The sequence below is a fragment of the Etheostoma cragini genome, chromosome 4 (assembly GCF_013103735.1).
Source record: "Etheostoma cragini isolate CJK2018 chromosome 4, CSU_Ecrag_1.0, whole genome shotgun sequence".
NCBI classification, from domain to species: Eukaryota; Metazoa; Chordata; class Actinopteri; order Perciformes; family Percidae; genus Etheostoma; species Etheostoma cragini.
The window spans coordinates 12,263,879-12,291,215 of NC_048410.1; the positions used below are offsets into that span (position 1 = coordinate 12,263,879).

The window sequence follows — 27,337 nt, forward strand, 5'->3', positions numbered from 1 at the left end:
CAAACGAACAACTCGTTTGAGATGAACTGCGCCTCGCCTGTAAAGTGGACGAGAGCAGGCGGCATCATCCGGGGGGGGCGACTAAAAGCTGCGGTAACGCCGGACAGTTTCCAGCCAATTTCAGAACAGGAGGTGACAAAAACACTGTGGTGCGATTCCGATTTAATAAAATATAATCAGGAACAGGACTGGGAAGACTCATTTGTTTAAACTGTTCCTGTGGTGTTGAGCAACTACAGTTCCTGTTTGTCCTATAATTTCATATTATAATGTATTTAAAGTGAATAAATTGTAATGAAAAATAAAATTAAATAGCTAAAGTAAATCGTTAGTGGAAGTGCATCTGTCAATTATATTATAATTGTGTGAATGTTCAAAATATTATTAATCTTTATTTAGAAAAAAATACACATTGGTTGGCTTATTCATGAGCTTACATCAGCAGTTACACATGTTCAGGGGCCCAGGGCATTATTAATATACCATGTAAGGTGGTATGTGCTAGAAAGTGAGTATAAGTGAGTCCGACCATGGAGGGGGAACTGCTTCGCCATGCAGTGTCCCACATTGTCCCTCAGAAACATACCACTTGTCCCCCCTTGGGCTTATTAGCAGGTGGTCACCCTACTCCCCGGATTGGTTTTAGGACTAGGACTTAATTTGAGAAAATGGTGTTTAAGTGTGCTGCTCCCTCTGCTTGGAAGAAGTTAGAAAATTACCTGATTTATCATGAGCTGGTCTCTCTGGATGGATTTACAGGAAATCTAAATGACTCGGGGGCAAGTACATCTGGATGTAGATGTTTTGATTGATTGAACCCCATGTTCATGACTTATGAAGAATGTTGATGAAGGATATTGGTATTTTATGATCGTGTAATTTTTTCTTTGTTTTTAATAAGAAATTATGCATTTTTTGGGGTGGTCTGTGTGATGCTGCATGCCTTGGCCAAGATGCTCATGAAAAGAAATTTTTAATCGGGATGAGACTTTCTTGGTTAAATAAAGAAATTAATAAAAATGAAAACTTCACCACCAGTCATGACATAACATAAGGAGCTGGATCTGTGTTAACATCAGAGCAACCTATCACAGTATTCAGCACCCAACACACCTGCATTCATCTATCTTACTGTTGTAATACACTAATGTACTTTAAATGTCTAGTTTTCAAACTGTCTGCCATAATAATGGATTTGTGCTTAATCTACACTGCCATCAAGCGTTCACAACTGGGACCACCATTATTATGCAATCACAGACAGTTAGAAAATAAAAGTCAGACTTAAATATTTTATGTGTAGGTGGTATAGCTAAATCAGTAAAAACTGGAAATGGCTGATGACTTTTACACAAAACACTGTTGAAAACATGTGAAGCTTTTCTTTGCTTCAGTATTTTTTAAAGCAGTTTGCACAAAAAACGCAGGAAATGCCCACATTATAAATGAATACATAAAAATGTTGAATCATTTTGTGGATGTCTGTTGTTAGACTAGTGATTCTACTGTTTTCATGCCTCTCACTTATTCCAGGCCAGTGGGTTCATTGAAGTTGTTATTAAGAGAAATGTTTAGCCTTTAGCATAGTCCCTTTCCTCACCCCCTCCGCTGCCGTTACTGAGAATTGCAATGAACAATAACTACCAGCAGCAGATCCTGTATCCTAGAACTATATCCTATAATGGGAATTGAAGTCCACAGCACTGCTTTGCCTTGTGATGTGCTGTCTATTCATGAACTGCATTTCCCATGAGTCAACCGGCATCACTGATTTTACTTGGGGGGTCCACATGGCTCAGGAGATGTTGTGAAACCCTTGCACATGACAGGATTGCTCATCACTATCTTCAGATTCATCCACAGCTCTATCATTAATACGGTGGCAGAAAAGACATCACATTCATTTCTCAGCAGAATAAGGTAAGAAAACATGAACACCACAGATGCATACATTTGTAAATCCAAGCATACAACTATCAAATGTTGAAGGTGTTACTGACAGCTAGAATTGCACTTAATAAGACTAAGACCAAAAATGTGTTAATTTGTAATAAGAACAAGAAATAGATAAACTTGTGTTTTGTTTCATTTTTGTTTAGTTTTTGAATAACAGCACCCATTTCAGAGCACGTATTACTCGATTGATTACTTAATTGGAAATTTAGCTTAGGTTGTTTTTAGGAATGAAATACAAGGCATGGAAAACAATTATTGTGTCAGTGTAGGAATATAAAAGTGAAGCTATTAGTTGGCTATGGACGGTCTTTTATGGCCAATAACTACTGCTAAAAACTTTCAATAAGATTTTAATATTTATCCTTATTTACATATTTATCCTCCTTACACTTATACAATGCACCATTGTTCTATTTTTCGCATACTATATGGTATGACCTCACTGCTCAGTGTGTATAGAAGCTTGTTGTTGACATATTGTATGGCCATAGGTGGCCGCTGTCATGACCTAGGCTGCATTCCTGCTCTAACTCTGCTATCACCTTTCATCAGCTGTCCTCCATACTGAAACTGGAGCCCATTTCACTGGATCCATGTATGTTTTCTTCCTAAACAGCACAGCTTCCTGTTACCATGGATAAACAGTCCACAGTGGTGTTTCGTAATGTGGGGCAATGGTACTTCCCCCAAACCAGAGTGGAGTGCCACTACAGTCTGACCTCCGACCATCAGTGGAGCAGCAGTGACTGGATAGGGATTTTTGAGGTAGATTTGCCCACTTCAGCAAAATTCCTCCATACTGAAACAGAAACCGTCTTAACAAAAAAAGTTTCGTGTGGTGGAGCTGTGATGGGCATGCACATTTTTACCTTTTGTGGTTTAAAATGTTTGTTTTTGTATGTCACAGATGGGCTGTTCTTCACTGAAACAGTTTTACACATATACATGGGCTCTTGTTCCTGAAGGCTACACTGAGGGTACCAGTGTCAGCTGCTGGGTACTTTTCCCGGGTAAGAATTCATTCAAACATTTAAAGTAGTAAATAGTTTTTGTTTTCCTCATAAGGAATTCTGAGTGAAAACCGTAATTCTATTGATTCATCCACATGAATAAAAAAAAACATGATGAACTGAATGCAGAAGAGGTAATTATCTTTTCTCGAGTTTCTGCGTTATAGTTATTGGACAACACCAATTTCTAAACATAGCCATACTGAGAAGTACAGATTGAATTTTGTGGAACTGATAGTCTTTATTAGCTTGGTATCATTTGGTAATGGCTTGAATGTAACGGCCGTTCATTTAAATAAAAGGGTTGCGTTATTCTCAGGTCGGATGGTTCTCCCTTTCCATTTGGCGTTGGATGCACTGGCATCTTTTTATTTATAAGGCAGTATTAGGCCTTCTTCCTCCTTATATGAACACTTATATCTGCAGGAACACTGCGCTCACAGGATCTGTTGTTATTGAGAGTACCTAAAGCCTGCACTGACTTTGGCAAAAAAGGCTTTTAATTTTGCAGCACCATCTGCATGCAATCATCTTCAGAATGAACTACAGCTGAAGGAGTTGGTCTCACTTTATTCTTTTAGAGGCTTTTTAAAGGAACTTGCAGAAAAGCAGTCTGTTTTTAAATTGATTTAGGACCCAGGTTTGTATGATGACATTGTTGTTTGAATAAGATGAGTGAAAGTTTGTCTATGTACAGTATTTACTTGTAAGTGTTTTTGTGTCTATTTGAAACCGCGCTGCTGACACCTGCCAGGACACTCTTGTAAAAGAGATTTTTAATCTTAAGGAGTTTTTTATTCTGGTCAAATAAAGGTTTGAATGAGGTTACACACTTAAAGCTTTAAACATCAAATGAAATTAAGTCATTCATTTTTTGTGAATAATAACTGAAATATAATTCTTATTATATAATAATATACCTCTAATATGATCTGTGTCTCGATACAGCACACTACCTGCCGCGCCCCAGTGCTGTGGAGTATCAGTTTATATATGTGGATAAGATGGGAAAGGCGTGTGCTCGTAGTCGCCCCTTCACTTTCTGTACTCCCAAGCCACTGGAGGAGTTGGAGACTCTGAAAGAGGAACAAGATGAAGATGACGGAGAGGAGGAGCTGCTCCTAGTCATCCCCAGGTCTCAGCTGCTGCAGGTAAAGAAATAAAAAAAACTTCAGTACTGCATTCAGCCTATTCGGATATACTCTTCCCTTTACAGTCATAATAAGAACAAGGCCCTTCAGTGCAACTACTGTAAGCCAATTGAGTAGAGCCACTAACATGACAATGCATCCATTTCATACTGACATGTTTGAATATCCTTTTCCTCTCTCCTCATGTTGTGAACAGAGTCGGCTAGAGGAATGCTTAAAAAAACAAGCGGATATACAGCAGGCTCTGGACACGGCTAAAGAGGAGGCAGAAAATGAGAAAGAGAACAGCAGGAAAGCAAGGGAGAAGTGGGAGCGCCAAAGTGAAGCAATGAAGGAGGAGATCTCAGAGCTTAGGGACAGCTTGAGACAAAACTGTGACATGTTGAAGAAGATTGATGGAAAACACAAGGTAAAGATGAGCTACCAGATGTCTTGGGGTAGCCATCTCATTTTTACCTTTGAAAAGTTCTGAATTTCACTAATTAATATTACACACACATGAACAAACTATAATAATTGTGTTCTTCTCTCTATAATATTAAAAGAATGTGAAATATAGTCAGGAAAACCTGACCTCTGAACTGAGTAAACTCATGGCTGAAAATACTGAGAGTCAACAGCGAATCAAAGACTTGGAGGAGGAAATCAAGGGCCTGAATGACAGGGAGAAAGAGGAAAATGGGGAACTGGAAAGGCAAGTGTTTAAGACAAATGGTAGCTTAATCATTTGTCTTGGTATATTTATTTCCTAAAACTAACTTTATGTCCCACAGGCTGAAGGAGAGAGTGAAAAAAAACTCCAGTCAAATGAAACACGATGAGGAAAAGAGAAAGTGTCTGCAGGTAATTGGTTGGTGCTTCTTCTTTTGTAAAACACCGAGAGTGGAACAGGAACTCTTACACAAGACTAACAATTTACTGGATCAGGCCAGATTTAAATGGTTAAATATTTCATCTTGGCAAGTAGAACTCAAAAGATTTTGACTTTGCTGTTCCCTCTTGTCTCTGTGCAGGTGGAGAACGAGGCTGCTCTGGCGGAGGCACGAGGGCTGCAGGAGCGTCTGAAGGCTAGTGAGCAAGTAGCCGAGAGCCTGCGTAGGGAGCTGAGAGAGCTGGGAACACGTCAGGGCCATACCCACACCGAGCTGCATCAAGCACGGCTGCAAGTAGCCCAGCTCACCCTGCTGCTGTCTGAAGAGAACTTGGTCCTCAGGGAGGAGCGCGCCGACTGGGCTCTAGAGAGAGAAGCTTACAAACATGCAGCAGAGGTAAGAATACAGCAAAGCACATATACACATGGGCTACTTTTACATAGGGGATGGGGGGGTTACAACTACCCTCAATAATAAAAACTAGGTAGTGCAACCCAAAAACCTCTTACATTTTGTCAACGTAAACAAAAACATTTGCACCATACTTTGATATAGAAAAGGCACAAATTGTTAAAAAAAATGAACCAGAATACAGAAAATGAAGTGTTTGATGATTTTGCTCAAAAGTTGATGTTGAACCTAAAGTTGTGCTCTTGCATAATACACCTATGAGTCCACCTGACTTTGTTGTTAAACTTGCTTTTTTGTGCAGACGGATACAAAGAAATTACAAGAACTGAGCTGTGAGGTGCAGAGGAAGGAGGAGTGGCTACAGGAGGAGAGGACAGAGAGGGAGAAACTAGAAGTAGAGCTTGGGCGAGAGAGAGATTCCAATCGAGTAAGTAAATCAAAGTACATCACAGTCACTATTATTCAACACACAAACACATTCAGCGCTATATTTAACTGCTCGTATGCTGCAAATCTGCATCATCAGTTGCTCCAATTACATTTTGGAAACTGGAGAACGATGCCAGAGTTCGGTGTGGTTCTTTCATTACTCACATGCGGGCACAAATAGAAAAGCTTCCATGAACAGCGAGTAAACATTTCCCCTAACTGTCATGTGATTGACAACGGCAGGAAAAACAGGACAAGCCAGGTCAGATGTGTGGATGTGTGGGTGTTGAGACGTGTGAGTGTAATGCCGCTGCCCCCTGTAGGTGCTGCTGAGTGATACTAAGCGAGAGCTGCAGGAGCTGAAGGCCAGTGTGAAGAAAGCCCAGAAAGAGAGAGAGGAGCAGAAGGTGGAAAAACAGGCAAGGATTCCACACCAGAACACACATTCATGGTATACTACTCTATGTGACATCTATTAATAAGATGGGTCTTTTAGCCAAGAGTATTAATTTCACTTAAATCTTTCTGTTGTTCAAGCACCCAATGCGATTTGGTCTTTACAAATAAATACGTTTTTCATTTTTCAAATTGATAATAGTGGTAAAGGGAAAGGAGTTCTTACTAGTTATTTAGCAGATTCAGATTAATGATACAAAACACAGATAGACAAATAGATGATGATGTGTTATTATAGGTTAAGGTACATTAAAACTTTAAAGCTGCAACATTACAGTTATGAACACTTATCAGTTAAGTTATTATTCCATGTCTTCTTCCTCTTCTTCTTCAAATCTTCCTCAAATCTGCGGGTTTAAAATTGGACACTCGCAGGAACTGGTGAACTACATCCTTCAGTTAGAGCAGAGATTGAGGATGGTGACAGAAGCTAAATCAAATGGGATAATTCCAACATGCATCTGTAAGTAATGAAGTCTCTTTGTACACAGCATTATTTTACTGCACAGTAAGTAAGTAATATAAAGTACAACATTTTAAATAGCTCCTGGCTCTTCCTCTGAGGATGACGAGGATGCTTCCTCAGCGTCTCCCAGATCAATCTGTTCGCCTCTTTCCCAGTCCGCTCACCTGGAACGGCCCAACAGAGCTGAGCTCCTTGCTGCTGAGACACACATCCACAGCAAAAAAGACACATCAGCCTCTGACACACAGGTGTGTCATCCTATTCACACATAAACCAAACAAAGTTTAACCCCACCTGCGTCGGAGCTAGCAGACCTGAGTGGGCAAATATTTGACTAGTTTCCTTCGTCCTGCGAGTTTTTGCTCTAGTTCCATTGTTGTCATTGCTGACTGGTAGGAAGAAGTCTTGAGAATGTATTCACTCTAACTGGGTTAGGTTTAGAAGAGGAAACATGGAACAAAGACTTTTAAACCAGGGCACCAAAGTTGTAAATTCACAAAGAACCACAGATGATTTAAATGTGTTTAAAGTGGTCAAACTAAATTATTCCTTGATGCTCAGCACAACGCCGGCATCTTAACTCGTTTAAGAACATCTTTTGTCAATCACATATTTTTCATATCTGTGAATACACAAACATTGTGTTCTTATTTCTCAAGGAATCTATTATTAACCCGACTTGGACGTCAAAGATTAGGGTTTTAGACTATAGGGACTGTCAGGGTTACAGACTCCATTTTGCTACCGTGGAACCAACAATCTTGCTACAACCTGAACAAGTTCTGTAAATGCTTTCACTTAAACGAGATCAGTTATGAGCTCTTAATCTGTTACAAAGCTACAGCAGTGAAATGCACTTTATGCAAAACACTATTTTGAAATGTGATAAAGATTATGTTTGAAAATCTACAACTGAGAAACATGTGAAGGCATTTAGATGCTAATAAATGTAGTTCAATGGTAGATTTAGAAAAATAAAAACACTGATCCATGTCATTGGTTTTAACCCAAATATTTTGGGTGTGTACATAATTAAACAACAGATAGAGCTGCAGTTTACATCCATCTCTACTTCTACCTTTTCACTCAGGATTTGACAAGGCAGCACTGTGTGGAGTATGGTGAAGGGAAGCAACTGGTCCTACTAGAACTCATCGACCCCATCCTGAGGTGACAATTCTGGCATTCTACCAGCCACACAGTACACACCCTGTTTCCCTCCACCACCTCTCATTAAATATGATGTGATGACTTCATTCACACTCCTCCCTGGCCGACCAGTTGCTGTTTTAAAAAAGCTGTCGTTCCACTTACCGGGCACTTTCTTCTGTTGTAGGAAGATTAAGATAGCACTTGAGAGTACAACTAATAGTGTAATAACAGTAAAATAGCAGATATGATCAAATAAGTGTACGCTGTGCACACAGTAGATCAGCAGGAGTTGAGACATTGAATTTAAAAAAATGTTGTACTAGCAGTGTTGTGTGTTTGTTTTTATACGCTCAGCACCTTCTGTAAAACTTTGAATCCTCTTTCTCTCTGCAGCGAGCTGGCCGACTCCCCCATGTGGTAACAAAAGAAAGATGGATGGAAAGTTGCGTGTTTACCACTGTGATGCAGGTTCATGTGGGTCATAAAAAAAACCTTGGAATCATTCTGTTTTGGTTTTGTAGCGTTTCATGTATAAAACGGACTTCACAAAGGTCAAATTTATAGTGCACAGGTTTTACCTCATAGGTGTCCATATTCAAAGACAGTAGCACAATGTATGAGTCTTAAGTGCCCAGAGATAGTATGGCTAATGGTGTTATTACGGATTAGTTAAACTCCTTTAGACTTAAAAATATATTTCAGTTTATTTTAGACTCCTTTTGTAATCCCTAGATTTTCTAGTTTTTTTTGCTGATTGCAACTGTTTTGAGAAAAGTGATGTTGATGTCTTACTTAGCTTTGATTTAATACATCTTGTTTTGGTAGCATATCTACATATCAGCCCGTAACCTCTGCATGTGGGTGTGAATCTTGAAACCGTGTCAAACGTGTGGTTGTGTGTGTGTTTACAGAAAAAATGTGAAATGTAGAGCTGCATTTTGTGGAACACAGCGTCAGGTTTGAAGAACATGAAAGTTAATTTATGAATTTTTTGTTTGTTGATCTGAGCTTCTGTTGAGGAGATGGGGTTCTTCAATAAAATACGATGATAAATACATGTTGATGGCAGTCTGTATATTACTTTCTGTGTAAATGATTGTAAAGTGATGGCAAAGAAGAGGACAACTGGACGCTGAAAGGTCTAAGAACTATCAGCGCCTTTTATCAAAATACAAGAGACAATGAAAAGCAACAAATAAGAAAAAAACTAAATGTAAAAACATGAACAGATCAGCCCAGTCGTGTGTGTGTGTGTGTGTGTGTGTTTCAGAGATTTTTTGGTCTAAGTCCAACTAAAATAAAACTGATGAGGTGTCTGAATCCCTGAACATGGAGGTAAAGATTGTGTTCATAAAAAGGCATCAGTTAAAAAACAACAAAATCTTCCAGAGATCAGATGGTTCCAGCATGAAATGGAAATCTATCACACAACACAAAGTGAATATATATGAATGACCTTAATAAAGTTTCTATGAATTCATGTTGTTTGTTTTTGTCCAAATGTATTGTAATGTAATATCTTTGGTCTTTTTTTTATTTTTCTGACTCACATGTTCACAACACAGTTGAGGCCTTTATGACCTTTTCCATTGCTTATCTATTGCACCGGTGTTTAATTGGTTAATCATTTCAGCTGTACTTGACTTGCAGACCGTCATATTGTTCATTTATAACAATCACTTTCATAAACCACGTGTTTTGTGTGCAAAAATCCTAATTTGTAAAGTAACTAGTAACTAAAGCTGTCAGTTTAATGTACAGTAGTGGACCAAAAAGTAAAATATTTCTCTCTGAAAAGTAGTGGAGTAGAAGTAGAAAGTGTTATGAAAAGAAAAGAGTTTAGTAAAGTACAAGTGCCTTACGTTTGTACAATACATACTGTAAGTGCATATAATTAGTTACATTCACCCCTGTTAGTGTGTGCGTGTGTGTGTGTGTGTGTGTGTGTGTGTGTGCAACAGATAAAGAAACAGAAGAAAAACACTGAAGATAACTCTTTTCTTTTACCTCAGTCATATGATTGTGAGGTTTCCATCCTATAATATATAAAATGACAATTTAACAGTCTAATAACATCATTATGGCATTGATGTTGATTATTTACTCTTTAAACCAACTTCTCTGTAGTTGATGGCTTTGCATCTGGTGCTAAAGACTTATCTAACTCGTATACATGGTCGCTGCTTCAAAGCTGCTGGTGTTACCACCATGGTCAAGTAGGATCTGTTTTCTGCTCATTCAGGAAGTAAATATCTCCATATATGATTAATCAAAAACATGCAGTCCTGTTTTTTAGGATATCATCACACTAGCTGCATCTTTTTATCCCTCATGCCAACAAACCATAACACAATACGTTGCATCCATTTTGCAATTGTTCATGCCATGAAGGACAACATGCTGATGGGGAATCTTTCCCTTACAACTATTAAGGAGCTCAGTACGACTCACACCGTCTTTTATTACACAGATAACGACAAATATTATACATCTTGCGTAAAAAAAAGCTGTATAGTCTCAATGAAAAACTAAGTATAAGTATTTATTTTACAAAATCCATGTATTGCATCACTTGTTAGATACGAGCACACATGAACACACATTTTAAACTATTATCCTGTGCTTCAGTGGACACAGCACCCAATGTAAAGCTTTGGTTTTGTTGTTAATTACGTTGGACACAGATGCAACCTCAGTTAATTGCTAGTGTGATTCTTGGTCAGCTTGCATCGGCATCAACGTCCTATTGTCCAACAGAAGTCTTTGGGTAAGTTTTCTGTTGGTGCTACAAATCCTTTATAATGTGCGTTTTGTAATAATTGGGCTTCTGCATACATGCTCACTAAACATTATTAGTAATGACGGGAACATCACATGTCTACAACGTCTACACTCTGTGTATTGGTAAATTCTCTCAGTTACACACTCATGCATACACATACACACCTGAGGTTTTCTGTGAAGTAAACTGTTTTTCAGGGTTATGTCTGTTTGGATGATTCAACGCTCACTTTTACAAAATGAAACTACTATGGCTTATATATATTATCTGTGCACACTGTACCAAGGGCACGTACAGCATAGTCTACAACTTAATTTTTGAATGTCCCTTTTACCTGGTGTAAGAACTTTTCTTTGTTGAAAATGGGCACGTTATGTCGGAGCATTCACATCAGCGGTTTTCTTAAAATACTGTATTGACAGGTGAAATGTGGCTCTTATGGAATCAACCTGAGATTGTGTGATGACAGTAAATCTACCCCGCAGATTTGTAGTATGTATACAGTATATATATATATATACAGTATATATATATATATATATATATATATATATATATACAGTATATATATATATATATATATATATATATATATATATATATAAATTTACATATATATTTATATATATATATATATATATATATATATATATTTTAATTATAAGTGTGTTTTTTGTCAAGAGGTTGAGAAATGCTGTTGAATTTGTTTAGCATTATTTGTTAGAGTCTTATTTGTATGAAACATGTTTTACCCATCAGAGATTTTCATTCCACATGCTTGTCATGTTGTGAGTCCTGCTCGTGACCGCCTCTCTCTTTGCTATTGCTCTATTTTCTAACTTTCCTATTGCTTTTCACTGTGTCCAAATCGCAGAAAACATCAAATTAAAGACAAGCTTAAAAAAACGTACATGTCCAGTCAAATATAAACAGGACTGAGTGAAAAATATACAAAAAACATTACAGAGTCCCACAAACAGGCATAGAGACATAACAGACATGCTAAGAAAAACAATGCAATAAAAAAATAAGTCGCATGTCTCTGAATAGTATAAAAAAAAGACGTGCGGAAAATGGACACCACATTGAGTTCTATTGTTGCCATGTATTTTTACCATCAATTTTATACAAAGCATAGCCCTTATAGATTGCAGAGGAGTGCATTTTCTTCTGTCCACCACCTCTCGTTCCTTTTTTGGTAGACGAAACACTTTTGAAATATCTTCTGACAGTCTCATTTTGGCACAGTGATCTTTCACGGAGATCTTTTCACTGACATTTAGTGCTTTTGGTTCTCCCACTCATTGCTTCCTATACTGAATTTAACAAATTTTCCTTTCAGTCAACATGTACAGTATATTTAAATATGTGCTTTATGCAACATTATTGTTGTATAAGAGCCTAATTCTGTGAGGTTTCTGGGAAGAGATATTGTTTGGCAAAGGCTCAGTGATCTGAAGGCAGCATCATTGTGTCTCTCTCACTTCGTTTTCCCAGTCACGCCTTTCTTTTGCATGCCAGCTGCCAGCTCCCCGTCACTGTCCGCCCCTCGCTCCTTCTCCTCATCCCAGTAGTCGTCCTCTTCTTCCTCCTCTTCCTCCTCTTCCTCCTCAACGGTTGACTCATCCGTAGCCTTCTCCTCTTGTTTGATGGCTTGAATGGCAGGGGGAGCGGTTGCAGTGCTGTCCCCTGAGTCACTGCTGTCCTCGAAGGCCTCGGGGTTCTCCAGCATCTCCCTGATCAGTGGAGGCATGGGGCCTGGGATCTCCGTCTTCAGTGTGACGGCTCTTTCTGCACCTAACACAAACACATATTTATTCAGGACAGCATTTACTACCATTTCAATATGTTGCTCAGTTTACTCAAAGATGCAAGGACAACATCCTGGGGACAGTTTTTCATTCAAGCCAGTTTGAAAAGCGTCCATCTTTCTTTCCACAGAGAGGAAACAAACTCTGAGCCTGACCACAGTGAGGCAAAAGGAACAAGAAGCTTCTCTGTACGTCTCACACGTCAGTCATATCAAACACATTCTTAATCATAAAGTAGATCAACTTTTATCTTTATACAATAGATCTGCTCCTTTTTGTACAATTAACAATAATCAGTCAGTAAATAACATCTAGAGGTGTTGTTGAAATATGTTTATGAAATAGGTGCAACAGGAGGAAGCCTCTCACAAAATGTCCATGTTTTCACTTTTTAGTGCTCTTATACGTAGACGATGGTATATTCTCTCTGACAATACTATTTTGCACGAATGATTGTTGGGATACATTTTAATTGCTCACAAATCGACTCTTTTAAATAACACTATATTCTATTTTAGAATGGAGTTCTTCATCATTTTAACTATGTTGACACTAGTGCCAAAATGATACCTACATACTGTAGGTACGGATACTGGTTCTAAAACAACGTTAAATGTTGTCTTGACACAAACAGACGTACCAGAACTTTGTCTAAAAATGCTATGTTTTATTTTAATCTGACCGAGGGAAAACATAAACAAAAATACAAATCTGAGCAAATATTCACTGCCAATATAAAGTACATTACAGTTCTTGATCCTCAGTAGTGTGGACACTTTTTGGTAGGTACAGGAAATGTGTTTGTTAACCAGCTCTACTTCTAATCTGTGGTATTGGTATGTAGAACCTCAGCTGACCTTTGGTGCTGATTCCTCGGAGGTCTGTGACTTTCATCAGCATGCGGGGAAACATGTGAGGCTTGTTTGGGCGTCTGCGGCGGGTGTAGATCTTCAGAGCCTCTAGCAGCGGCTCCTGCAGCTTGTCTACCTTCTGGGGCTCCTCTAGATCCATACGGTCTGAAACAATGAGAAAAAGAAACCAATTTAAAGAGGTAAAGAAATGGTAGCGATTCAATTGTAAATCAATGAAAAAAAGCAACATCTTTAAAGGCTGTAAGCTAATAATAGCATGCTAGTAGTCACAACCTTACCTCCGCAGATGAGGCAGATGGCACTGAGTAGTCCCGTCTCTGTGTCATCCATCTCCAAAGGCAGCAGCTGACCAGCAAAGCTAAACACCAGGTCTGTGAGCGGGCCAAAGCCAGCGTTATGCATCTGGGTCCTGTTGAGAGTCAGGCCATCTGAAAAGGTCATTGTGTCTTGTTCCGGGGTGTAGCGAGTGCATATCCTCAGCATCTAAGAGGGAGAAGGAAATCCCAAGATAGAGACAAAAAAAAAAATATTGTCAGTTAGTAAATGATAAAGAAAATCAGTCCAAATAACAATGCATGGCAGCTGTTCAGAATCATCGACAAGTTAGGCAGCGTGATAAATGAAAGCTTAACGAAGGCGGAAGGGGTGGAAGAAGAGTTGGTTAAAAAAGGAGGAGTAATAAGAGCATGTTGTTGGTACCAGGATGTCCAGACATGCAGATTTGAGGAGGGTGATCTGGTCAGCAATGGTGAGCGTAGTGAAGCCTGGTAGCCGCTTGGCAAACTCCACAATCTTTATAATGCACTTAGTGGACAGCTCACTGAACTTATCCCACAGACCCAAGTCCAGCTGTACTCTGTGGTCAGCGCTTGAATTCTGAGAGAGAGAAAGAAGGAGACTTTTTGTCTGTGGGGCTGTACAGAATCCATACAGTGTTTGTCTTTTTGGCAAAGCGGTGAGCTATGCTTGAGTGGAGTGTGAGTGTTTAGGGTTGGGTGTGATTATGCAGTAAAGAAAACTCACTGTGGTGTATTTTCCTAGTTGGCACAGAGATGGAAAGGTTTCTTTGTGAGCTTTGCTGACTTTGTTGACCAGCTCCTCCAGTTCTCCACTCAACTCATAGTTATCTGGCAGCACCACCTCCTCCTTTACATCCTTCTTCTTTTTGTTCCTGTCATTACGCACCGCTACAGGAAAACACAGGCACAAGGTGACACACATTAAAAGCACATACTCCCCTTTAGCTTGATAGATGGTAAATTATAATTTTGTAACAATTGATTGAGGCCAATATTTTCTTTTTACCTTCTTTGGACATGCCAACCTCAAAGCATTTCTGCAGCCGACAGTACTGACATCGGTTGCGGGTCACTTTGTTGATCTGACAGTTCTTGTCTCGGTGGCAGGTATACACCATGTTCTTTTGTATGCTGCGCCGAAAGAAACCCTGCAACCGATAAAAGAAACTGTCTCGTACACTGCTTTATGACAGATAATATGCACAGATAAGAGCTCAGAAAATCTCAGAGAGGGCATTGTCAGTCTCTCAGTCGGTCGACTCACTGCTTTGGTCCGGACTGATATATCTCAATAAATATTATATTGATTGCCATTCATTTAATTACAGATATTCTTGGTTCAATGCTTATTTATGTATTTTTAAACTCTAAATCACCACTTTAACAACAACTTAATTCAATTTACAGTAGATGCCATAACAATTTGCTGGTAAATACAGCACAGTGTTTAGCTTTGTAACATTAATAATGTGCAGTATTAGTACAGATACACTAGAGGGCAGCTGAACAAAAACAGGACTATGCAGTGCTGACATCTGTCAGGCTCTAATTGAACATCAGGCTTTTCAGCAGAATATCAGCTGTTCACTTCATACATGTCATGTAAAGTCTTCATGTGTCTCTGGCTTCATTCACCTTGCAGCCCTCACAGGAGCTTACTCCATAGTGATAACCAGATGACTTGTCCTGGCACACAAAGCATGGCTTGTAGATGCGAGGAGGAGGAGGAGGAGAAGGAGAGCTGGGCACCATCTCCTCTGAGCTGGTGCTCTGGGTCTCCACCGCTGCAGAAAGAGAAAAAATAAACTCTTATTATATCAGAACATCTTGTTTACAAAAGTTCTTTGAAATTTGATAGAAGTTAATGCGCCAACTGATAAGGAGAAATAGTCAACAAACAACCCCCTACCACATGCAAGCCACCCCTTGGAGCCAGAAGGCAAGCTCAAAGGCAGACATTTTTAAGAGAAAAGGGAGTGGGGGGGGACTGCTGATTGACAGGGACTTAAAAGAGATACAATTAGCTGATGGCCAGATGTCCCTCCTGATAAAATGTTGATTGGCAGCTGAGATTTGATTGGCTTCTCCATTTACTGGTGAGTCGGGGAGCAGCATACCTCTGTTGACTTTTTGACTGACAACTGAATTTTTGCATCTGTGTGTGTGTGTGTGTGTGTGTGTGTGTGTGTGTGTGTGTGTGTGTGTGTGTGTGTGTGTGTGTGTGTGTGTGTGTGTTTGTGTGCGCGGCACACATGCACAAGCTCACATTTTTATTTGAAAGGCTATCCAACCAGACCTGCCTATATATCTCCAGCCCCATGTGAACAAACAGAGGCGGGATGTTTACGAGACTCGGCTGTCTCCCTCTGTTCTTTCTCGCTGTCTCGCTAAAGAAAATGGCACACTGTATAACACCATTTGCTGGCCACAGGCAAAAGTCATTCAACTGCTGCTAATGAAAACGTCCAAAACAAACAATGTGAAACAGATGCAGAGACATGTACGTTAAGCTGATTAAGACTGTGTTACCCTACTCCTAACACATAAAAAGAATGAAACGCGCCTGGTACACATTTGAAGGTGATGACTAAAGAACAACCAGATTCCTTCGAACATGCCTTTCAACTTTCACCTTCAGTCACCCCAACTTCACCTCCCTCTGCCCATTCCGACCCCCACTCCCTTGTTTCCTGGCCCTAAATTCCTCAGTGCAGGCTGGACAGGGTTTAATAGTTGCCCAGGCTCATAAGCGGCCCTATAAAGGTTGTGTCTGGGATGGGAAGGAGGCCCCCCGGCCAGGCTGACGGCCTCTTTATTGGGATCCAGTCACCTTGGGCAGCTATTCACATCAACAGCTCCATCCGTGGATCCCTTCCTAGTAAAAATAAAGAAAACCCCAAAGTCACAGCCCCTCCTGTTTCCTTCAATGGATAGCACAGGACTGAACCAAATGTGGCCCCCACCCCATCGCAGCAACCCTAAACTGAACCCACAGCCTGTCATTAACAAGAGCGGTAAGGTTTCAAAAAACAGAGAGGGCAAAGGCACAAAGGAATAATCAACTAAAAAAAGAGAGGGGAAAATGAAAAGAGAAACTAAGGGGAAGGAAGGAGGTGACCCCGAGGACAGAAACTTCCCAGTGGCCGAGAGGTTAAATAAAATCCTGACCATTTAACTTTGACCTTGACTGAAGAAGGCTATTGCTAACTACATGACCAGCAGTTGGCTTCAAAGTTCAAAAATGTGTTCAAATATGACATTCAATTAATCATGACTGACTTAATCCTGTTTCTGAGCAGTACTAACAGCTGTTGTCCTGCAACTTTAATCATATAAACTACATGTTTCAAGAAAGTGAGAAATAAAAACCTAATTTTTAACTGGATTATTGTATATTTTAACTAGTTATAGTTATCTAGTTCAACTGGTTACACAGAGGTATGTAAGTGTGTAAGTCTTTAATGGAGGTGTGTATATTAATCACTAGGCAAACTGTTTCTCAAAAACACACCAACTGGGATCATTACACACTATTGGCCATTCCTTTTTTGATTACACGTGAATTGATTTGAACATTTCTATTGTTTTAAAGTCCCACAGTGCGCTCAAACAATATTAATGTAATTTATGTTATCTAAAATATTCTAAACCCACTGTAATTAAAAACATTGACATGTTTCAGCAATGTGACATTTAATTTCTATTTCAACATTCAAACGAGAGCAAACAACTGACAGTTTGGCAGTGCACCCTGTGTTCAGCTGGCTGTAATGTTGTTAAAACCAATCCTCTTTGTGATGCTTATGTCTTTATTTTGCTTTATACTATTTATACTTTATGCTTCATGTATTTTTCCCAATTGTTATATTTCACAATTACTGACCTAAATGTGTACTTGTTTTAATGACTGCTAGTTGGACTAAATAAACATTATGAAGAAAGCCCCTTGGTCTTCCGGCACTTTTCACTATTTTCTGATTAGTCCAAATAGACCATATTAGTAAGGGTGGGAATCGCCAGAGGTATCACGATAAAATATCATCATGATACTTATGCCGTGATACAATATTATTGCATTTCTGAACATATTCTAACACTCTGCGATGTATTGCAATTTATTACCTTTTTTCCATCTTCAAATTTTTCCCAATTTTTAAATGATGTCCACAAAAGGAAACTTTGTTAACATCTGTTTTGTTTAAAAATACATTTGTCTGCTTGTTCATCTCACTTTAATTTTTTTGCTGCAGAATGGGATTGTCAAGCAGACAAACTGACCAACACATATATAAAAAAAGATCAATACATGACTTCTTTGTATCGATACAGTATTTCCATGGAAAATATCACAATACTATGCTGTGTCGATTCCCCCCTTGCCGACAAATTAGTATTAGTAGTATTCAGCTTGGGGAGCCCAGGTGTGGGAGGTGGAGCTGAATGAGTGGCATTGTAACTTGATCACTATTTTTTGTTTATATAGTAACACTGACAATGTAAGAGTGGCCCTGAGAGAACAAATGGAAAAATACTTCCCACTGAAACAGAGAAGCTGCATCTGGCGCCAGGAGAGAGGTAGTGACTGACACTGTCTGAGGGTGGTGAGAGCGAGTGAGGAGGGACGTGACTCCCAGAAACATGACGCAGGGAGACAGGGTGAGAGACACTGGGCTGAAGGCGGGGGAGAAGGGGGGGGGGCTTTACCTGGCGTGAAGAAAGAAGGAGAGAAGCCAAAAACTGTCAAGCTGCTGTCATCACACCCTAAACTGAGCTCAGCCTCAGCCTTGGCTTTAAAAAAGTACCTCTTTCTTCTTAACCTACAAGTAACCCCTTAGCATGTCACAACATCAATCAGCACACCTCTGTTGGACGCAGAACAGACAAGATTACTCATATAAATCCGCCTCATCAGCTAGCTGGATAAATCTCCTTTGCAGAGCTTCACCTACAACCCAAACTATAAACATAACCTGTCACTGGACGAATATAGAGTTTTTCAGCGTACATGTAACTTGGACTTAACTTGATCTACTCGTGTTTCTTGGTCTTCCCACTTTCCTCCTCTCCACTGTTTGTTGTCAGATCAACACATCCCTGTTTAGACAACTGAAGCCCCCCTGAAAGCAGACAACTCAGCTCTGATGCCTAAAAGTGTTAAAGTACAGGAATGACAATTACAGGCCTGAGTAGTTTACTTGCATTAGGAAAATATAAAAATGTTAATAGAATTAGGAAACATCAATATTTTGTTTGTATACTGTTTGCACAGTTACTATACTAGAAATCAACGTAGTTTTTATACTCGCAGATATGGTATGTTACTTGTGCCATCAGCCATCAGAACTGATCTATCATTCTGTATTAACGAGTGCATGAGAATAAAAAAACACAGTCATCCAGCTGCAGTTGTTTGACTTCTGCAGTACACAAACACATGAACAGAGTGAACATGTGGTTTGTTTTACACTGATATTGAAGGTGTTTTTTCCATCCCTCTTGGAGTGGCTGTGTGGTCTACACAGTGTGGCACATGGCTTGTAGGGCCTGCAGCCTGGCTCAACCTGCCAACATCATACATCTCATTGAACTAGACATTGGCCTGAGGGCTCCAAAGTGCCTTGCACAGCAAAGGAGTGGAGGATAATGCTTAAGACTGTGGTATTATTACAAACCATATTTTACTTGTTTATTTTTTGAGCCAAACCAGAAAATTGAGAAAAACCTTTGTGACTTAGATCATAATAAAACACAGTAAAATTCAAAGATCAGCAAAAGAGCAATTTTGACTCATATTTCTTTTATCCTGAGTCCTCAAGACAAATTTGGATGGCAAATTCTGTTTTTACATAGCCTCTCGGCTCACAAAATGTTCAACAGAATACTGTGGAATGTGTGTGCACATGTGACTATGTGTGTGGGGGGGCTGCTGCATGGGACCACAGGTCAGTTGGACTGTGTTTAAGGGTTTTTAGTGTGACTTTGAGTGCGACAACACTTACAGAAACAGTGGGAGGTCGATTTCAAACGGCAGACTTAATCCAAATTGTAAATTAAATTCTGATTATGTAACATGGCCTATACTTGTCATTATTAAATGTATGTGTGAATTGTACTTTGTTATAATTCATGAGCAGATAAACAGTGGGGGAGAGCCACAACCTCAAATATGCTGAGCTAGCAATTACCACAACAGCAGGGAGGAGATTGGGGAGATCTGAGTGACAATCCCTTTCATCAGATGTTCTAAGTTCAATATCAGTGTTCCCTCCCAAAACCCCCCATGCACCCCTCCCACCCCACCCCCTTAGCTCAACCCTCACTAATAACCCTCTTCCCCCCTCTGTCCTCGCCTGCCTTCCTGCCCTGGCAGAAGGAGGAGTCCTTCCTGTCATAAGCAGCGCCTTTTGAAGGAAAGGTTGTGAAAACCAGGCTAATGTCCAGGATATGGCTCCATAAAAGCCACAGCACCAACAACTTAAAAAGGAGGCAGAGACACACACACACACACACACACAAATGGTGCCCAAAGACACACATTTGCACAAACTCACTAACAAAAACAGAAATCCTGGACAATCTCATGAAACCTGCAGACTCTTAAACAGTTTCAGAGGTAGACAAAAAAATGAAGCTTCAGGAAGTCACATTTCACACTCACTTGAGCTTGACATTGTGTAATTCAAGGTGAGGTTTAGGACAAAACCTGGAAAACAACATTGCTGTAATATTTACTTTTTCATGGTGACAGAGTTAAGCTTTGTTTTTTGTGTGTGGGGTGGGGGTGCATTTACGGGACAGGTTGTTAAATCTAGGTTTGTCCCTCCCATTCATCATCATACATACAATACATCCTTTCTTTTTTATAACACCCAATAAACCCAGCTCTCTATTTTTGCCCTTATTTGATATTAGAGAGTCTTTCACCTCCATACTGGTCACCATGAATACGACACTGGGAGCCAACATGGTTTCTCAAACACAGCTTCTGCTACAAATCAGGCAATGAGGATTTTACATTTTTTAAAGCCTTTTGGGTTAGACTAATAATTCAGCGTCCTTAGGCCAAAGTGAAGACATAGCTGGAAGCTTTGACGCCACTATCGAAGACAAGTTGGAACACAACTCATTATTGACACCAGTGAGCAGCCTTGGATTGTTCCTGTAGCATTTATAAGAGTACCGCAATTGCAAAATGATTGCTATTCTAACATTGTTATACTATGCTATTATCATGAATTAGTTTGGATCAGATCTACTCATCATCTAACCTTCAGTATTTGTTGTGTGTGCATTCCCAACAGATGAGTCTGAAGGCGTTCTGAGTCAAAGGTGAATGCCTTATGTTGTAACACACAAACTGTAACCTGATTATGGAGAATACCCAGATTAGAGTAATAATGTGATAATAATGTATTGCTATTGAGTGATTAAGTGTTTTTGCATGATTCACAGTAACTAAATAGTCTGACATGACTTGTTTGTTAATCCTGTTTTTGACCAGAGAGAGGGATGTGTGGCTTTTGATGGGAAAAGTCTTATGGCACAAAAGAAAGAAAGAAAGAAAGAAAGAAAGAAAGAAAGAAAATGACACTATGTGTTTTTTTCTTTCTTCTTTTTTTCTGTGTTGATGAGTTCATACAGCACTTACATGCAAATTATCTTACTTGCAGGGTAGGATGTAACTTGAAACCTTTTTTTTTTGTCCTGACCACCTAGCCACTCCACTGTTTGTGTATTGAAAATCTGCTTTGCTTTGGCCTTTGTTCCCTCTGTGACTTCTCTAGCACACTGAGAGTTTCAAAAACACCAAATTAAATCACACTACTGTATAAACACACATTCCAAATGTGTAATTTAAAATCTTGACAATATTCTAAATCGGTTATTCTAGTGTTTTGAAGTAAAATAACCCCGGTTAGGGTTGTAATCCGTGTTACTGCCCTTTTCAGTTTTTCAAGATATGCCACTGTTAGCCTATATTTAAAGTCTTTAACTTAAAGTCTATGTAAAAGCAATGTTTTTGATGCAAAATGAATTTTCAGAAACTGGTAAAAAAAAATCATTTAAGGGTTTAATGTAAAAAAGGAAAAGTTACAGGTTTAGGATCCTTTGTTAATGTCTAGACTTACAGCTACAAGAATGTTGACTTTCTTTGAGCATATCACACACTGACTGGTTATTTCATGACCGAGACACACAGATTACCTCATTGTGATACAGACTAGTGATACTATTGCATGTCCAGCCAACATAATAACCTAAATCTCTTATAGTCCAAGAAATAAAACATGTAGACAATCCCTAAAACTATATTTTTTTAATTTATAAATTAGACTAATATCTTCGGTCTTTTTCTGCTACTGTAAAAACACCATTGAATCATAGTTAGCCATTCTCCTCCTATGTGATGATTTGATGGTCTAGAAGCATTGTTAAACAAGCTTTGAAGAACCCATTTAAAGAGAACAGGGTTCCAGAGAAAAGGGAGATTATCACTGAAAGAAGTGGAGAGCGTTTCCCCTCAAGGCCTAAAACACCAAAATACAAAGAGTTACTGAGGGGAGTTTAATCCCAAATCTAACTTCATCCCTCTACTCTTCTTTCAGCCCTCATCTCTCTGCCCATGCCCCACACTGCCTAATCTCTTAATTGACCCTTTGTAATTGTAATTGAATCATTTAAAGATCTTGGTTACAAAACACAAGGCATGTAAACTGAGCCAAGTGTGAGCAAAGAATACACCCACATCATTGCTCGGAGGAACACACATGTACACAGGAGCACACACACACACGCGCACACGCACACACGCACATACAAACAAACACAAACACACCATTACACACTATTGGAAGAGGAAGATCATGTGTAGCAAGGGGGGATCTTCAAAAGAGGAGAAAAACAAATATCACATATAAGAGAACCCCACACCACTGCAAGTAGCTGTGACAGAGAGAACAGACAGACTTTGGCATGTCCCTGCTGCCTTTAATGCCTCCTGACGTTGAAACAAAGGAAGGCAAAGAGGTGCTGAACTGCCTCACATAAAAAAAAACACAGGAAAAGATGACCCCCTTAACACACACACACACACACACACACAAACACACACACACACACACAGGAGAGAGAACTCCAAAATGCTCTCAGGAATTTAGAGTCACAGTGTGTCAATAGTACACATTCACCAAAAGCAACACTTTAATTTACTGTCCAATGAGACTATGTACTGTATACTGGACAATGTGGACCGTCTTTACTAAAGAAAAGTCTAAATGTTGATATTAGCAAAGTTATCAGTTACAGGAAAGGGTCCGTTGAAATTATAGAAAGTACTAGTAGGTTTTATTTGCTTGGAATAGACATAGGCAAATGTCTGAGAATCAAGAGGTAAACCATAATATTTTTTATCTTTAGTTCAGTACAGTTCAGTCTGACTGAAATAATTTTAAAATGTGAAATCTTAAAATAAATCTGATTAAAAACATAAACCTATTAGAAATGCCTGTTGTTACTTTCCAGTGTCTGCCATGTCCGCTTGAAACATCTTGTTTTGTTCAACCAACAGTCTAAAAAATATTCATTTTTCAATGATTCATTGTCATTGATATAAAACAGAGAAAAGTAGCAAATCATCACAGTTTTTGAATAAGGGGCTGAACCTCTCTCCCCAAACTAGTTTGGTCAGTCAGTGAAAATGCAGAAACCTAGACTAAAGAAACAAAACCGATTTTTATATAAAGACAAAATGATTAATGAACATTTGTGGACATTTGTCTGTCAGGCTGGCATCTGGCGAAGCTCCTTAGCGAGTTGAAACAGGCCCTGCTGTGGTGTTTGTCATCCTGACTGCTCATCCGTCATCATTAGTGAGCACTGAGGACCTTACCGTGCTTGATGCCCTGGTATCTAAATAATTACTGAAGATAAATAGACTCAAGGTGTTCAGTGGGGACATCCCACAGGGGAGAAGATATTGTGAACATAAAAATTGTTTCGCTCAGCTCGGTGACACGTATAAATAGATTTCAGCAAGTCAGTTTCTATTGATAGATAGAGTCAATGTTTGATTTTCCAAACCACAAAGCCAAGTGTAATGAAGGAGTCTGAAAGTAAAGTCCATAGCAATAACAATAGGTCTGCTTAGTTTTTTATTTTTACATATATGTTTTTCTCATTTATCTTTGCAGTGTTTGGCTGTGTGACTGCTCCTGTGTGGCATTATATCATAATAACGGATGCAATCTGCACCTTGTCTCCTTTCTTTTGAAGAGTTGTCAAAAGAATGTTTAGTCCTGTGTTAGGAAACAGCTTTTCTTTTTTTTTTTTTTTTTTAGCTCATTCTGAAGAGTCATTGTTTCCTCTAAAGAATATTGATCAAATTAATTCTAGCTTTGAGTAATTTTTTCCGATTTAATAAGCGGCAACACAAATCTAAACTATCTATAAGATTTCTCATAACGTGAAATTAAAATGATCCCATTCATATCTATATTCTTATGTAATTTGTTTCTATCTGTGGTTATATTGGCCAAATCATAACCATGTGATTTAAAGGCCCATTTGCCTTCAATCTGTCAGTGCTGTTTCTTTTTGGACGTTGTTGTTTTCTGGACACGTCCTTGGGTCAAGTCCCAAATTGTTTAAAAGAGCTGTCAATCATGTGAAGTCATTCATAAAGAAAACAAACATGATGATGTATAAATATGCACTCCCCAACTCACTCACTCTCACAAAGCACACTAAGCACATAAACAAACAAAAACCAGGGTGAGAATGGGTACAGAGAATCGAAAGGAATCTGACTCTTCCTGTGGAGAGAGCTCTAGGATAACAAAACCAGGACTCTGATAAGAACACACACACACACACACAGACACAGACACACACACACACACACACACACGCACACGCACACGCACACGCACACGCACACGCACACGCACACGCACACGCACACGCACACACACACAGCTGCTCTGTTCCAGTCTGATGGAGTACTCACACTGAATGCTGCCGGTCCCAGCCCAGGCAAAGGGGTCCAGGCCAGAGAAGTAAGGGGTGGCCTTGCCGAGCATGCAGGAGCCTTGTCCGGACACATCAAAGAGGGGCCGCGGGGCCAGCCCCAGAGCCTCCATACAATCAAACATGCTCAAAATCACAGCAAACACAACTTTTGTTCTGCAGCCAAACTGAGAGACTGCAAAGCTGAGAAAAAGGTTCCTGTGATTGAAAGCAACTTAATGCCCTGCTTGGTCCAGGTGGTCCCTGTCTTTCTGTATGTCTGTTTCTTGTTGACCCCTGACAGCCTGTCCTGTCTCTTCCAATCCAAGTCCTCTTATTTCCGCTCTGCAACGCAAACTTATTTTAAAGTCTCTGTTCCCAGATCACTTGCTGGCCTGCCTGCTTTGACTTCACTGCTTTAAGTGATCTCAGCTCCTCTCTCGCTGGCTCTCTGGGCCTCTCACACTCCACCACGGACTCAACCGAGACTCTGCATGCTCTCTCAGCATGTAAAAAGGAGGTGGGGTCGGGGAAGAAAAAAAGGGAAAGACGCAGTACTCAAGGGGGTGTGTATCTGCTTTCTGATTGGCCAAACACCCACGTTTCTCTCCTTCTCCTGTTTCTCCTTCAAGTTTTCCAACTTGCCTCTTCATAATTCATATTCTGCATATAAAAACAAACACTCATCACCTCCTTTCAATCTCCCCTATCTCTTTCTTCCTTTTTCTGAATTAATTCCCTTTTAGTTTCAGCACATTAAGGAGCATTCCCTCTCTTTCAAACAGTACAAGTCTACCACTTTTAGCAAAAAACTCCCACCTCGGAGCTCGGAGCAAGTAGGAAAAGTACAGAGAGAGGCAATTTAGTGAGTGTCATTTGATAATTTTGGACAGCTTTCACTGTAAATGGATGCTCTCCTGTGGTTTCTGTACAGTGCAGTAGGATTAAAGTGACCACGGAAACACACCTGTTCACACACATTCAGTACTTGCAATTTCCCACCAACTTAAAAGCATAATACTCGAGTATTGTGTTTCATTTTTATGCAGGGAAGTCACAGGACGCTAGAATCTTCTGAACACAGCCATCCTGAGAAATACAGAGAGGGTTCTGTGGCGCTTAATTAGCTCTGTATCAACTAATTTGGCAATACCTTGAATGTAACAGACTTTTACTGATATCAAAAAGTTACGCACTAATTCTTTAAAATTACTTCCCACTTAAAAAACAAACACATGTTCATTCCTAATTGATTTCTAATTTCAATGTTTTGTTGCATGTTTGTATTTAGACAAATCCTGGCAGGTTCTGGCACCTAATTGGAATTAATTACTTGTGTAAAGTGTAACACTGTCTGGATATTAGTGCCAAATGACAATTCTTTCCAGGAAAATTCCTAAGAAGTCTTTAAGAATTTGGTTTGGGTGCTGAACATGGATGAAATACAAGACAAGGACTTTATTACATGTTTTATTATTGCAATTTGGGATTAAAATAGCGGTCTGTTTGAGTTGAATTTTAAGATAGAAGTCTGTTAATTTTCAGTCCCCACATAACTCCTTCTTTTTCATTCTCAATAGTCGCCATGTCTCTCCATTGCAGTTTTATTTATTTCTTAAAGCTTCTCTTTCCATTTGGTCTAGGCATGTGCGGGTATCTAATTCAATTTGGTTCAAAATGGATTCAGTTATCTTCCCTCCCAGAGTTTATTGGATAGTTCAGTCACACTGAAGTGGGACTCCGCTGCAGGCAAAACCACTCTGGCCCGGAGTCTGGATAGTTTGTATAGGAGAGACAGCCTCACCCTTCTCCCTCTCCTCCTCCCCTTCCTTCCCTCGTTCAAGAGGGATGAACTCTGGAAGAAACCCCCACTGGGGCTCTAACACCCTGCTTCACACACACACACACACACACACACACAGACTTCCCAAATTTTCTTGCCTGTGGCTTATTATGCTTCATACTACTCTTGTGTTTTACAATTCTCTGTGTTGTTGTTTTTCTTCTGTTGATTGTTAATAATTCTCCCTGAAACTCTCCCTGAATCAATTTCTTTAAAAAAATGTCATTAACATTATTTCATTTTTTTTCCTTAACTTTTTTTATTCATTTTGTGAGTACTGCCTCCCCCTCTTCTTTGTCTGAGTGGAGTTTTTACCTGACTTTCACCACCATTGCTGGGCGGCACACACATACACACACACAAACACACACACTACAATGACACACTGCAGGGAACAGAGCAGCAGTATCAGCCTGCTGAGCTCTCTCCACACCTTGAGACAATTACCCTCCCCGCCTCACAGCACCCTGCCCTCTGTTGCTGCTTTGAGGAAAGAAACACACAAATGCAGGGCGAATGTGAAGAAGAAAGTCTCACTTTTAACAAAACATAAACTCCCACCACTTTAGTTGGGTAAATTGCATTGCTCTGCCTTTCTCACACACATACACACAATTTCTAAGACGAGCGTGTCACATTACAGCGAATCACAATCAGGTTCTCTTGGCTATTCATCCTGTCGTAATATCTGACACAAAAACACAGAGCTGAACAATGGCCTCTCTTTCTCTCTCTCTCTCTCTCTCTCTGTGTGTCTCCACCAGCAACTCCTCCGGCTCGGCCACAGATATTTGCACAAAGTCTCACTGCGGTCATCAGCAAG

The 27,337-nt window shown here is 39.6% G+C and overlaps 2 protein-coding genes across 6 annotated transcripts in view; one reads left to right on the forward strand and one right to left on the reverse strand.

The window, feature by feature from the left end:
* Window positions 1-1,768: 1,768 nt before the first annotated feature.
* On the forward strand, window positions 1,769-9,099 carry calcoco1b (calcium binding and coiled-coil domain 1b). 4 transcript variants are annotated; one of them, XM_034868635.1, is made up of 14 exons: window positions 1,769-1,920; window positions 2,573-2,721; window positions 2,864-2,966; window positions 3,915-4,117; window positions 4,314-4,526; window positions 4,663-4,811; window positions 4,891-4,960; window positions 5,131-5,385; window positions 5,702-5,827; window positions 6,153-6,248; window positions 6,661-6,748; window positions 6,830-6,999; window positions 7,842-7,921; window positions 8,297-9,099. In XM_034868635.1, exons 2-14 carry the CDS (start codon window positions 2,590-2,592, stop codon window positions 8,322-8,324), a joined length of 1,713 nt encoding a protein of 570 aa, XP_034724526.1. In that variant the 5' UTR covers window positions 1,769-1,920; window positions 2,573-2,589; the 3' UTR covers window positions 8,325-9,099. The 4 variants fall into 4 exon arrangements, with proteins under 4 accessions (XP_034724526.1, XP_034724527.1, XP_034724530.1 ...); XM_034868636.1 differs by lacking the exon at window positions 6,153-6,248; XM_034868639.1 differs by lacking the exons at window positions 6,661-6,748; window positions 6,830-6,999.
* Window positions 9,100-11,772: 2,673 nt separating this feature from the next.
* Window positions 11,773-27,337, reverse strand: part of LOC117942883 (retinoic acid receptor gamma-A-like) — a 28,746-nt gene continuing 13,181 nt past the window's right edge. The window contains exons 1-8 of one of the 2 annotated variants that reach the window (XM_034868645.1): window positions 24,673-25,162; window positions 15,303-15,451; window positions 14,674-14,815; window positions 14,392-14,555; window positions 14,068-14,244; window positions 13,647-13,851; window positions 13,354-13,512; window positions 11,773-12,482 (exon numbers count right to left, since the gene is read on the reverse strand). In XM_034868645.1, coding sequence (XP_034724536.1) covers window positions 12,166-12,482; window positions 13,354-13,512; window positions 13,647-13,851; window positions 14,068-14,244; window positions 14,392-14,555; window positions 14,674-14,815; window positions 15,303-15,451; window positions 24,673-24,817 — 1,458 coding nt within the window. In that variant the 5' untranslated portion in view covers window positions 24,818-25,162 and the 3' untranslated portion in view covers window positions 11,773-12,165. Of the gene's footprint in view, window positions 12,483-13,353; window positions 13,513-13,646; window positions 13,852-14,067; window positions 14,245-14,391; window positions 14,556-14,673; window positions 14,816-15,302; window positions 15,452-24,672; window positions 25,163-27,337 lie in introns of those variants that run through there. The other variant, XM_034868644.1, reaches the window with a different exon arrangement.